Source organism: Kalmanozyma brasiliensis (assembly GCF_000497045.1).
Source record: "Kalmanozyma brasiliensis GHG001 unplaced genomic scaffold PSEUBRA_SCAF7, whole genome shotgun sequence".
Classification (NCBI taxonomy): Eukaryota; Fungi; Basidiomycota; class Ustilaginomycetes; order Ustilaginales; genus Kalmanozyma; species Kalmanozyma brasiliensis.
The window spans coordinates 436,092-449,214 of NW_015961990.1; the positions used below are offsets into that span (position 1 = coordinate 436,092).

At 58.1% G+C, this 13,123-nt stretch overlaps 6 protein-coding genes across 6 annotated transcripts in view; 4 read left to right on the plus strand and 2 right to left on the minus strand.

The window, feature by feature from the left end:
- Window positions 1–363: 363 nt before the first annotated feature.
- Window positions 364–1,453, plus strand: PSEUBRA_005827 (Dolichyl-diphosphooligosaccharide--protein glycosyltransferase subunit Swp1; the record flags this gene model as incomplete). The annotated part of the gene is made up of 2 exons (XM_016439225.1): window positions 364–798; window positions 884–1,453. The coding sequence occupies 2 exons, from the start codon at window positions 364–366 to the stop codon at window positions 1,451–1,453; spliced, it is 1,005 nt and encodes a 334-aa protein (XP_016290010.1).
- Window positions 1,454–2,197: 744 nt separating this feature from the next.
- Window positions 2,198–6,577, plus strand: PSEUBRA_005828 (BTB/POZ; the record flags this gene model as incomplete). The annotated part of the gene is made up of 1 exon (XM_059465622.1): window positions 2,198–6,577. One exon carries the CDS (start codon window positions 2,198–2,200, stop codon window positions 6,575–6,577), a length of 4,380 nt encoding a protein of 1,459 aa, XP_059320356.1.
- Window positions 6,578–6,859: 282 nt separating this feature from the next.
- On the minus strand, window positions 6,860–9,570 carry PSEUBRA_005829 (POLO box duplicated domain protein; the record flags this gene model as incomplete). Its single annotated transcript, XM_016439234.2, has 2 exons — window positions 6,860–9,202; window positions 9,280–9,570. 2 exons carry the CDS (start codon window positions 9,568–9,570, stop codon window positions 6,860–6,862), a joined length of 2,634 nt encoding a protein of 877 aa, XP_016290012.2.
- Window positions 9,571–10,869: 1,299 nt separating this feature from the next.
- On the plus strand, window positions 10,870–11,976 carry PSEUBRA_005830 (NADP-dependent oxidoreductase domain protein; the record flags this gene model as incomplete). The annotated part of the gene is made up of 1 exon (XM_016439224.1): window positions 10,870–11,976. One exon carries the CDS (start codon window positions 10,870–10,872, stop codon window positions 11,974–11,976), a length of 1,107 nt encoding a protein of 368 aa, XP_016290013.1.
- A 182-nt stretch (window positions 11,977–12,158) lies between these two features.
- PSEUBRA_005831 (RNA recognition motif domain protein) lies at window positions 12,159–12,618 on the plus strand (the record flags this gene model as incomplete). The annotated part of the gene is made up of 2 exons (XM_059465623.1): window positions 12,159–12,476; window positions 12,553–12,618. The coding sequence occupies 2 exons, from the start codon at window positions 12,159–12,161 to the stop codon at window positions 12,616–12,618; spliced, it is 384 nt and encodes a 127-aa protein (XP_059321678.1).
- Window positions 12,619–12,632: 14 nt separating this feature from the next.
- Window positions 12,633–13,123, minus strand: part of PSEUBRA_005832 (uncharacterized protein) — a gene marked incomplete at both ends in the record, with an annotated part of 851 nt that continues 360 nt past the window's right edge. The window contains one exon of the mRNA XM_059465624.1: window positions 12,633–13,082. Within this exon, the coding sequence (XP_059321679.1) occupies window positions 12,633–13,082 (450 nt within the window). The remainder of the gene's footprint in view (window positions 13,083–13,123) is intronic.

Consider the following 13,123-nt stretch of genomic DNA (forward strand, 5'->3'; position numbering starts at 1 on the left):
TGGAAGCGAGCAGCAGCGCAAGAACAAAACCTGAAATTTTGTCGGTGCCGAAGAGCAGACGCGTTCAGCAGCCAATCAGAATGCGAACTTGCCGCAGCAACATAGCCCAATCGGGTTTTGATATCGGGACCCTGAGGCGAGGCATAAAGGATGGCGTAACATCTCGCCCAATATTCAACGGCGCGACTAAGCACGCCCGTTTTAGAAGACGGCAGCTGGCCTTGGTTGCTTCCACCTGGCTTGCTGCCGCCGCTTCCGTGCACGCGCCATCGCCAGACTCAACCACGACAATTCTTCTCACGGTCTTCCATCAACACACACTTCTCTCATCTCGGGATTCTACCGCTACGGAGACATCACAAGATGCGATCGATACTGTTCCTCGCGTCCTCCTTGCTGCTGGCACTGCTGCTCGTCATCCAGGCGAACGCAGCACTTTCGCAACCCAAGCTGAGCTACGTGCTCAAGTCGGCCAAGCTCGCCCTCTCGACGGTTGACGGGTCGTCTCGTCTCTCAAAGGAGTTCTCGACACATCCTGACTACTCGAAGAACACGGCGCCCTTTGACACCGCCAACCCAACGCAGCTGGAGAACGATGATGTGATCAGGTTCACCTTCAGCCTCGGGGTGGAAGACGCGAATGGAAAGAAGGTCGGCAGTCAGGATGGACCTGCGCTTGGCAAGGAGCACGTGCCTCATCAATCTTTCATCGTACTCGCTTTGAACAATGGTGAGGAGGCTTCACATGCTTGGCCCGTCGTCGTCAAGCCCAGCACTGGCAAGGTCTCGTGGAACTTGGTAAGTCTAAGGCACTTTGAGGCGCTCTTTGACTCGGAACTCGCATACTGACGATTGCTACTTCATCTTACTTTGCTTGACACAGAGGATGGACAGAATTCCAGCGACGCTCCTTCGAGCACAATCGCCATTGACGCTCTCGCTGCTCATCGCCAACTTCCCCTCGAACTCGGCTTCTGAAGGCGCCTACGCGCCGCTCTCGCTGCCTCTTGTCTCGCTCAGTCCACCATCTAGTCTGGTCGATGCCGCTCTCGCATCGACTTCTTCCTCGTTGTCGGCTCGAGAGAAGGCGGAGATCGAACAAGGCTTCCACGGTCTGCCCGAGCACAGGCACACGTTCGGCATTCCACCTACCGAGACAATGCCGAGCACCAAGGTCAGCGGCCTCGCCTCGCTCGTCACTGCAGTCGTGCCGTGGGTGTTCCTGGTGGGCGCACTGGGCATCGTCAAGCCCGACATCCAGTCGCCATCGTCGAAAGCGCTGGTGCTGTTCGCTGCGCTGGCGGGTCTGGAGGGTCTGGCTGTAAGGTACTGGATCGGATTGACGCTCTTTCAGATGCTGCCACTGCTGTTGGGCGCGGGTCTTTTCACCATTGTTGTCGGTAGGAGCGCGCTGGTGGAGCTGAGGAAGAAGCGTCTTGCAGTGTCGTCATAGAGGGCCGGACAAGATGGTGGTCACGCCGGACTCGGCAAGGAGAACGCCCGGAACGTCCCTCCTTTGTAGCTGCTCTTTGCTGTGCAACTCTCTCGGATGGACATTCATCAGATTCCATAGCATCAACGAACCTGTCTGTACCTCTTGCGTCCGGCACTGAGCCAGCCTACCTTGTCGGCTGCTCGGCATCATCGAGCTTGATGTGATGGCATAGGAAGTCAGTCGCTCTGTGAACCTGCGCATGCGTTTTGCGCTGACGCGGAATTTGTCGAGACCAACACTTTTGGGCGGCGCTGCTTGGACCCTGTCTCGGCACTTGCAGGTGCGTGACGCTTGCTTTTGAGACACCAACACCTACATCCTCTAGCTTCATCACCTTCGTCACACTCAAAGCTGATCCGGTCGATCACAACCACCTGGCCTGGTGCGCGTCCTGACTCCGTCCCTTCTCGCGGCAGCGTCCCGACAAAGGACAAAGTGCTGACCAAGCACAGCTAACGAATCAGCTTTGAATGTCACTCAGCTAATCCAGCACATCTGGTGCCAGCACGGCTCAGCCTCGCCCAACAGTGCAGACTATTACGCCAGTAGCTGCGAGCGAAGCTCACTCTATCCCTACACGATCTTGGCAATGCTCAGGTGATGCCTCATGTCTCGCCAGTCGATGCAGAAAGCAGCGAGACTGACGAGCAAGTCGAGCCGACCGTCATCACGTCTCACTAAGTCGATTCCTATCCCGCCACCATGTCTGCTAGTGTAGCATCAAGGACTCCCCAATCTGGAGCAGCTGCTCCTATGCGTCCTGTCCCCTCAAGAGGCGCTTCAGTTCGTGCCCACGGCTCCGATGTCACGGCACACGCGCAAGCAGGACCTTCGAAAGGCCTTCTGACTCTCAACTCAAACGGGACCAAACACAATGACCCAGTCCGCGCTGCTCAGGAAGAGGCAACGAAAGTCTGGAAGGCGGATATGCGCAGACTTCTCGATCGCGCCGAGGAGCGCTTCGCGGATGTCTGCTGGACGACCGCAACCACAAACACGCAAGACCATCGCGACGAGTGGTCTCCCAAGCCGGGGGACGAAGACCGGACCAGCTTGCAAACAGCACAGCATGCATTGATACCCACGTTACGACCAACACAAACCGCATCGATACCCACCACTTCCACGAGTCAAGATACCCTCATATGGGCTCACAAGGCTATTCTATACGCACGCGCTCCCAACACTTTCCACGCTCGCTTCTTGAAGATGCGCTCACCTGCCCATCAGCTTCAGCATATTGGCTCGACTGCAAGCCTTGCTTCTCTGCCGTTGCATCGGAGCGGATCGCAGCTATCACTGGCTTCCGATCTTTCCCGCTCCAACAACACGGACCCTTCGGCTTCGAATGCGAATACGTTGACAACACGTGGGGGGATAGTAGCCAAAGCGCGCCAGTCGATTAGGGGCACCGCACCGCCCAGCAGCTTTTCCATGAAGAAGCCCTCTTTGCGCAAGCCGATCTCCCGTTCCAGCATCTCCAGGCCTCTGCGAAAGGGTTCGATTGACGAAGCTAACTCCATCGCCTCCGGCTTTGCCACCAGCGACAGTGAGGGCGAAGGCGATCCAACATATAGTCTGCGCGCCTCTCGCTTGATCAACACTCGTTCGAATGATCCGAAACCCCACGCAGCTTCGTTGACATCGTCTTCGAAAATACCTCAGGAGTCTTCGTCCGCATTGTCTTCAAATCACCCGACTCGCAAACCGTCGTTCGCCTCGGTCACCTCGGCAGCCGATTCACAGTTCACGGACGCACCCACAGTCGTCAGCGACGCCAGCACCTTGCGTGCTCCGATCAGTCTCGGAGATGTCAGCCAAGCCTTCTTCGAGGCGACGCTTCAGTACCTGTACACTGGCGAAGAGGCGATGGTCGATGCATTCGAGTTCCTCTTTGAGAATCGCCTCGCCTCTGACTCAGAGGTCACTGCCGAGCAGAAGCTGGATAAGCTTCGGACAGACCTCACCTTCATGTGGCGCAGCAAACTCTACTCGGACGTCAAGATCGTGCTTGCCGAAGACGACGATGATGACGACAGCGATGACTTGGTCAAAGCAGGGCTCGGCAATGGCAGAAAGGGCCGTGATACGTTGAACAAGATGATGGACATTCCCGATGCCAACATGTCCGTCTTATCACTGGCTCCAACGCTTGATACCGAAAGATGCGACAATTCAGACAACGAAGACGACGACCTAACTTCCTTCTCGACGCATCGCATGATCCTCGCATCTCGGTCGCAGTACTTCGCCTCGATGCTGCTTTCGCCATACGCAGACTCGCGGGCGCCAGTATTGCACCTACCATCCCCACCATTTACGCCAGCCTCGCTTCACTTTACGCTTGGCTTCCTCTACACCGGCACGCTCTTCTTCTCGAATCGCACCTTCGACCTTTCGACCGCCTTCTCGCTGTGGCGCGCTGGTGCCTACCTGCAAATCGAAACGCTACAAGCGCTTGTCGTCGCCCTCATCGACCGCGAATTCTGCCACGGCTTCCACTGTTCGCCGCCCTGCCGCAAATGTGCCAAGCGAGTCCCTCGTACGCTTTCATTTGCCACGAGCCCCGACGTCAGTGAACGATCCTTACAGGAGCCGGCCATTGCTGCTGTCTCTGGGGTCCACTTCGGCATGTACTGGGCCAAAGAGGTCGGCAGCCTCGACTCGGTGCTTCAGGACCGTATCGTCGACTCCATCACCGATTGCCTTCGAGACGAGCCGACTTTGGTAGTGTCCGTTTTGCGGCAGCTCTCGATCGTCGGCCAGCGCATCGACACCGAACGATCGAGCCGATGGGTTGAGTCGCTTCGCGTGATGGCAGAGACGGTCGAGAGCCGACTGATGCGCATCCTGCACAGCGATCTCGAAAAGATCGTGCAGAGTCAGGCTTTTTCGGACTTGCTGGATGGTGTTGGCTCACTCGGAGACGTGCTCGAGAAGTTCCTCGTGATGCTAATCGACGGGCTCACAGAAGCTCGAGCTGCAGATATCTATCAACTTCTCGTCGGGCAGGTTCTGCTGCGCGATCAGGGATTCGAGGTGGGTCAATCGCGACAGGCAGTCGAGACGGCCCGCGCCAGCATCTTGCGCTACCTCAAGAAACGCTGGATCAACGTTCGCGCGCTCGCAGGCTTCAACAAGCTCGAAAAGTGGTGTCTCAAAGAGCTAGCCGACGAGCTCGACGTCACCACAGCTGATCTGGTCTTGACAGAAGGACCGTCGCCTGCGAAGCTTGGACTGCCGCCCTCCCGGCTGATGGCTACACGACGGACCAGCTCGCTTGCTGGCAGCATCGGAGCAAATGGTGCGGTTGGTGCTAGCCTGGCCGCGGCAAGAAGCAGCATGGGTGCAAGATCATCGCTCAGTGGCGCGGCGGCAGCTGCGAGTCGGATGCGGACGGCATCTGCAGCTTCCACAGCGTCTTCCCTGACGAGAACCGCATCACCGGCGAGAGACTCGTTGCGAGACGACGGCGAACGAGAAGCCGGACCGATACACATGCGAGCGGCTGTGCTTAATCGCAATGCTGCTCGAACGTCGGTAGCAAATGGACACAGATCTTTGTCAACAGCATCGACTGCCTCGACGACGTCGCCTGCTACACGTCCGAGCTCACGATCAGTCGCTACTGCTTCACTGACGCCGGCGACGAGAGCCAAGACAAGCCACTCTCCTGCCTCCAAGAATGGGAAAGCGACGAACGTGCATGCAGCAGCTACCGCGGAGGGCATCAACGGAACAGGCGTAAAGATCAATAGTCCCTCACCCGTCGCTGTGAGCAAGGAGCAAAGAGCTCGCACGCCCAGCAGTGCCAGTACAGCCACCCTCGCAAATGGCAAGGCCGTCAGACCCGCGCCTGCCGAAGTCGCTGCGCCACGAGTCAAAGCTGCCAGCGTCAGCACGAGGGCCACCACGTCAAGCAAAGCAGACAGATCGCCAACGCCGAAATCCTCAACAGTCAGAACGCCCTCTGCAGAGACGGACCAGACACCGACCAAGACGATCCGCAACGTCCGCTCCGCTGCCTCTCTCTCGTCGCGCACCAGCACGAACGCAAGCAAGCCCGCCGCATCCTCGCTTGACACCAAGCCAACGAAACCGCCTGTGCTCGGCCACAAATCTTCCTTCCTGCGCGCAACACCCGGTCCCGGTGGCACCTTCTCCCTGTCGACCACCGATTCGGGGTACGGTCTGCGGCCTAGAACCGTCAGCAATGCTTCTGCCCCTAAGAAGACCGCCGCTGCGACCACCGCATCGGATAGCGATCGAGCGCGGTCAGTCACGCCAACCAAGCCGACCGCTCGCAGGACCTCGTCCACCTCTTCTTCGCCGAAGAGTAGCAAGACGATGAGCGTCGCCGAGGCCATGCCAGCCGATGCGCTCACCAACGTCCAAAGGGCACGACAGGCATCTTCATCGCACGGTGTGCGCAAGAGTGAGTCTGTCAAAACGATCGTGCTTCATTCCCCTACACGGCAGACGGTAGATCTGGTCCCCTCGCGCACTCGTGAGACGGTGACAGTGGACGGTGGGATCAGCCTCATCGTGGGCATTCCGTGCATCGTCGCGCTCAACTTCAAGAGTCCTTCTGCGCCAGGCGCGGGTGTTGGGGGGAGGAAGAGTCTCCCCGCGCCTCAACAGCGCAAAGCGGGTGCAGCAACAGCCGCACGCAGCGCGAGCAGCACCACCGGCGGAGCGGGGGCGACGCGCAAGTTCCGCGCTCAAGTTCGCTATCTGGGCCTTGTCGCTGGTCATCCGGGTGTGTGGGTGGGTGTCACGCTGCATCTGCCGCCTCACCTCGTCGCAGCGATCACGCCGCCGCCGCTCAAGCTCCGCAATGGTGGCTTTCAGGGTACGCAATACTACCGCCTCGATGAACAAGCCGGAAGGGAGGCAGTGGAGGCACAAGAGAGGATGGACAGGCGCAGGGAGGTGTGGGAGCGTGTATCGCCCAACATGCCGTTCCCGACGCCAATCGAGCGACGATCGGGAGAAGAGAAGGCAAAGGGGAAGGCGGAGCCGGGGCCAGGTCCGGTAGAGCTCTTCGTGCGCCCGTCCGAGATCGTGTGGGTCGTTCAATGACCCCTTGCGCTGCTCATCGCTCCGACCCACAACTCACTACGCTCTCCCTGAGCTTTGACTTTGCACAACCGGCTTCACACGATGCGACACAAGCACTGCATCAAACATCAAACGAAACTGAATGAGCAAGACTTCTGAAGCATATGCGGGAATGTGGAATGATCCGGGAAAACATGAAGCATGATGAAGCAATGATAGCGAACCTCTGATGTGTAAAAGTAGCTGAAACGTATAAAGATGTGTGATAGAAACCGAAATGTTCGTTACGAAACCCTCCTTCGTCTAAGCGTTCGAGGCGACGCTCTTCTGCTGCACCGTGGTGCTGAGCACCTCCATGGCGTACCTGAGTTTGGCCACCAGTCCTCTGACTTTGCGTCTCTCCATCGGCCTGGTCTTGTAGCACCTCTCGCCGTCATTGTCGACGTTGAAGCGTCTCCTCTCGTCCTCTTCCGCCTCTCTCTTGGAGCGATCGGTGCAAGCGATGGACACAAACTCCTCGAGCGTCCAACTGGTCATCCTCGGCACTCCGCCGGTTCGATCCAGCGGTTCGATCACACTCACCACCTGCGCCCCTTGGGTCAGCAGCAGCTTGGTGTGATCGTAAAAATTGAGTTGGACCGTTCCGTTGGAAAGGCGGAAGACGATGGCGTCCTTGGTCTTGTACCACTTGTGGACGAAGGTCATGCCTGTGGTCCTGTCGGTGTCTTGCCAAGTGAGCGGGGAGTCGGCGCCGTAGAGACGGTCCATGATCTCCTTTTCGAAGTACTTCATCACGCGGACTCTCGAGGTGAGTTCCGTGGGGACCGAACCAGGGGCGTCGAGGGTGGGGAGGGAGAAATTATCCCGCTTCAACTGGTCCGTTTTGCCCGCAGATTTGGGGGTGCGAATGGTGCTGATGTAGTCAACACAGCTCTTGGCGGACGAGAGAACCATACTGGTGGAATCGCGGAAGTAGACGCCGACACTACCGTCGCTGAGGGCATACCCCAGACCGTAGCGCTCGGAATGGTCGAGCCAGCTGATGAGGAAGACGCGCGGGTTGTCAGGTACCACCCGTGTGCCGTTCAGCTCGCACGCCTTTTCGACAAATCGGATCGATTCGGCCGACGAGCTGGGTGGAGCGGCGTAAAGGGTGTTGGCGTCGACGCAAGCGAGAGCCGATTCGAGGTGGGCGATGATGATCTCGATCGAGGTTTTCGTCTTTCGAACACCGGGGGCGAGGGCGGTGGATGAGCCGATAGAGGCCAGCGTCGCACGCGAGCTCGAGGCGTATTGGTCGTTGAGCGACGTCGTCGACAGGGGTCTCGTCAAACCCCCCGTCGACGGAGTGACCAATCTCGGCTTGTCTTGCGTCCCACCTGCATTGACACCCCTCGAGTAACCGCGACCGAACTCCGCTCTCGCCGCAGGAGCGGGCGCCGCCATGGGGGCCGCGTTCTCCTTGTCCCCTGCACTCCTCAAGGTAAGACCGCTTAGCTGCTTGGCCAAGCTATTCGCCGCGCCCCTGGCAAAGCTCTGCGCCGGTGCAGCAGGTGCCTTGATCAGTGGCTGTCTTCCGGCCTTGAGCAGAGCAGAGATGGGCGATTCGGGCGAAATTGCACGCTGCGCTTCGCGATCCATCTTCTCCCTTCGCTCCTCGGCCTGTTCCGCCTGTTCGAGCTCGCTTCTTGCATCGACAACCACCTCGATCGGCTCCTGTTGGGCATCGGCGTAGTCCGCGGCGGGCGAGTCTTCCAACAGATCGTCCGCGCGGTCGTCCCAGCACGCCTGACGCTTGAGCAGTTCGAGATTGCGTGCGCTTTCGCGCGCCGTGATGGGCGGCAGGAAGGGCGTCGTTTCGATCGCCGTCTCGGGGATACTCGCGGGTATGGGACCGGAAGAGAACCACGCATGGTTCATGATCTGTACCAACGTCGGTCGTTGCGCCGGATTGTGCGTCAGGATTCGTGTGATGAGATCCACCGCCTCCGCACTGAGTCCAGCGTTGACCGGGATCTCGTAGGCGTTTTGACGAATTCGTTCGTAGATCTCGTCCACCTTGGGCGTCTGGAATGGCGGTTTCCCCACCAGGAGCGTATACAGGATGACTCCAACCGACCAAATGTCCACCTCGAAACTGTGTCCCTGTCCCTGATCGTACAGGATCTCGGGTGCGATGTAGTTCGGTGTACCGCACACGGTCTTCTTCCTCTCTTCTGGATGCTTCAGTAATGCAGCCAGACCAAAATCCCCGAGCTTGACATGCATATGCTCATCGAGGAAGATGTTACCCAGCTTGAGATCGCGATGGATAATGCTGTTCGCATGCAGGTTCTGCGTCCCCGCCAAGATCTGCACCATGAGGTATCGCGCTTCCGGCTCGGTATACGGCCCGCGTTTCTTGACGATATCGTTCAACGACCCGTTCCGGCACAGCTCCAGTCGGAAGTAGACGTTGGTATCGTCCTCGAAACAGTCTTCGAACTTGACGACGTGGATGTGGTCGACGGATTTGTGGATCATGATCTCGGCGAGGATCTTTTGGCGATTCTTGCGCGATTTGGCAATGGCGGATTTGGCGATGACTTTGAAGGCTTTGCGTCGACCTTCTGGATCGACGGCCATGTAGACGCGTGCAAATCCTCCCTGTAGCGTTACATCCAGAATGAGATAGATCAGCGATTGTAATAGGAGGAAATGGGTGGGGGTGAAGGGGAACTTACCTGACCCAGCAGATCACCACGCTTGAAAGCTCGTCCTTCCGAGTCGATGATGACTTTCGGCGGCGGTGGCAACGCCGGTTTCTTGGATGAGGATTTGGAGGGGGCAGCGGCTGCGTTTGTGGTGCCGGGAGCGGCGCCGGTGGCTGGTTGTTTGGAGGCGATGGTCGAGGCGGGTCGGGGACGTGGTGGGAGTGAAGATGCGGTGGGAGCGCCGGCGGTGCGAGCAAAGCCAGGGTGAGCTGGAAGCTGATGGGCTAGAGAGGAGGGCCCTGTCGACATTGTGGACGCCATGGTGAAGGCGAAGCTTGACCAGCTGCTGCCGGTTCTGGACGATGGGGAGGTGTTGTGCTGAAGGTGCTGCTAAGAGATACGTTGAAAGCTGACTGTTGGGTATAGTGCTGTATCGTTAGCCTGTCTTGCGATTCTTCCGAGATGATGGTGTGTGCTGACGAAAGATACTGGTGCTGATTGCTTTGGTGATGGTGGACAATGACCTCGCCAGTCAAGGTCTGTGAAGCAGCGTCTACACTTGCCTCCTTGATGTACGATGAGCAAGAATTGAGCGCAGCAGTGATGCTTGGGTGAAGAAGGTAGGAAAGCGAAGGTCGAAGATGATGAAGAGCAAAAGGAAAAGCACAAAGTAGAAAGCGGAGAGCTGTTGTGTTCAAGCAAGAGCTACTGCAGTCCTGCTGGACGTTGTGGTCGAGGTTCAGGGTAAATACCGTCACTGCACGGAAAGGCGAAAAGGATTCTTTCCGTCGACTCGGTTGCGTCAGGGTTAGAAGGTCTTGCCTGTGCGATCGTTAAGCGGCGCTGTGCGGACGGAAGGTGCCTTGCGTCGAACGGGGGAGGCTGAAAATCATGCAAGCTCCTGCATCCGCTCGACCGGGCTTGCGTAGAGCTGGCAAGGCGGATGCACAAGAGTAGAAGCCAACCCAACATGCTTCATTTCGCCCGCCTTGGCTCAATCCTACGCTGCATCTTTACTCAAATTGACTTGTGGTTGTCAGCCATCGCCGCCATCGTCTCGAACCACCAAGCTTGCTCTCACACCGTCCGAGCCGGATGATCGAGTACGGTGACGAAGGCAAAGCTGGCTGCAGTCAAGGCTGTCCTACCGAGCTGTCATGTTGCTGTCAAAAAGTGAATTTCGGGCAGAGGCAGGGTGTTGTCACAACAGCGCACAGCAGCGACGCGCCTTGGCTCAAACTAAGCCATCACGTGCAAAATAAACCCCGTTTTGGGCTCGAAAAAACACAGGCTCTTGAAAAAAGAAACCTCGATCTGACAACTTTTGCAAAAAATCGAGCTCCACCTCCACCCGCCGGATGCCGCGGTATGATCGCGGGGTCTGCCTGCTCCGTGGAGGTCGCTTATGCCTCGAAACCGTTTGCTTCATGAGCAAGGTCAGACTGCGCTGTAATCTCAAGCTCTTCTGCCGGGACTTGTCTTTATCGCAGCTTTCCTTGCTCAGCCCTGCCAGCTGCATCACGGGTATAAGTACCAGCCGCTCCACGGTGCTCATCTCTTCCTCCCTTCTCCCCAAAGCCAATACATTCACGCTTCTCCTCCTTAAACACCATCACCACTATGGCGCCCATCCCAACCATCCCGCTTGGCGGCAGCGCATCCTCCATCGCCGTCGGCCGCGTCGCCTTTGGCTGCATGGGCATGTCGTGGTGCGACCCCTCGCAGGCTACCCCCGACTCGCAAGCCTTCGAGACCATCCGCACTGCCGTCGATTCCGGCTCCAACTTCCTCAACACGGGCGCATTCTACGGCCCCCAGTCGGACCCGTATGCCAACCTCAAGCTCCTCCGCCGATTCTACGAGGCTCATCCGGAGTACAAGGCCAAGACGGTCCTCTCTGTCAAAGGCGGCATGTCGATCTCCGGTTACAAAGAGAAGGGGATGGGCGGGTTGCAGCCGGACTCCTCCGTTGAAGGGTTGGAGGCGGATCTGAAGGGAATTCGCGAGCAGTTGGGCACGGACCAGGGTGGTAAGGAGATCGATGTCTACGAGATGGCTCGTCGCGATCCGCGTTCCAGCGTGAAGCAGATCATGTACAACATGCTTGCCTTGTCCAGCGAGACGTACACGGATGAGAACGGCAAGCAGGTCAAAGGCAAAGGGCTCTTCGGTCACATCTCGCTGTCCGAGCTCGGACTGGAGAGCATCAAAGAGGCGGTGAGCGTCGCACCCATCGCATGCGTCGAGCTGGAGGTCAGCCCTTGGGAACTCGACGCTTTCAACCTCGGCATTGTGGACTACTGCGCGGAGCAGAAGATTCCTATCCTCGCCTACTCGCCGACCGGCAAGGGCATCTTGAGCGGTAACATCCAAAAACCCGAGGATCTGCCCGAGAACGATATTCGTCGCCACATGGATCGACTCAACGGCGAGAACCTAGCCAAGAACCTCGAGCTCGCGAACGAGTTCAAGACGCTTGCCGCACAGCATCAGCCCGAAGTGACACCCACACAGCTGGGTCTGGCCTGGTTGATCAAGAGCAGCGACGTGCTGGTGCCTCTGCCCGGAACGTCCAAGGCTGCTAGGGCCAAGGAGAACGCCGATGCGGCCAACATCGAGTTGGATGCGCAGACGATGAAGAAGTTGGACGACAAGGTGAAGCAGTTCAAGACGGCCGGTGGGAGGTACAATAAGGCTGCCAGGGACCATTTGGCTCTGTGGGGTTGAGGCGAGAGCTTTGTAGATTTAATTGACCTCAATTTTGAGCGGCATTTCTGATTTTCTTTGTATCAATATTTCACTGCGACGACTTCGCGGAACCCGGCGTGTTGAATCTTCCCCTTGAACCCTTGACGACCTCCTCCCTGCACCACCATCTCTCGCCGCGCCTTGTTCCCTCTACCGTCACAATGAGCGCCTCGTCCTCAACCATATACGTCGGCAACCTCCCCCCGTCCCTGGACGAATCCTCCCTCGCCTCCTACTTCCACCCTTTTGGCGACATTGTCTCCATCTCGGTGCCCTCCACCTCGACCCCGGCGGGCAAGCGCAACAAGGGCTTTGGATTCATCACCTTCTCCACGCCCGACGACGCGCTGGATGCGTTGGACAACATGAACCTCAACGCGATCGAGGGGCGCACGATTCAGGTCAACTTGGCCGATCCGAGCAAGGTCAAGGAAAGCAGCGGAGGAGGGAGAAGTGGGAGGGCCGTTTGGGATGATGAGGTGAGTAACTTGATTGTGGACCCATACGGACGGGTCATTGTACTGACAAAGCTTTTCATTCATGACGATTCTCCAGGAGTGGATCAAGCAGCACGCTGTCGACGCAGGACCGCAATCGGACCAAGCGCAAACATCGCCATGATCCGCATCTCACTGTTATCGTTCGATCTCGGCTACGCGGCCCGCCGAGACAAATAGCAAGATCCACCTCATTTGACGCCATGACCACCGTTCGATCGCGTCACCCCCTTTGTGTGGAAACCGCCCAGCATACCGTTTCGCCGCGACGCCAAGTAGCACCTTTTCGGCCTGCAGCGTCTCCCTGGCGTCTAACCAGCGTTCGTTCTCCTCCGCGCTCAGTCGGTGCGTCCAGCGCTGTGCCCCCGCGGCGTTGTCGTCGATCAGCTCGAGCAGCTCCGTGAGCTTGGCTTCCAACTTCGAGAGCGGGGCGCGATGTTGTGCGGCAACATTCTCCGGATGGAGCGGGGTGCGGATCTCCCTTCGCGAGCGCGAGGAGAGCTCTTCGAGCAGCGCGAGGAATGAGCCTGTTCCGCGCGCCACGACGATGCGCCCAGAAACGTCAACAAGATCGTCAGCAGCGGTTTTCTAGAGCGAGGAGAAGAAGAGGAAGGGAAAAAGAAGGGAAA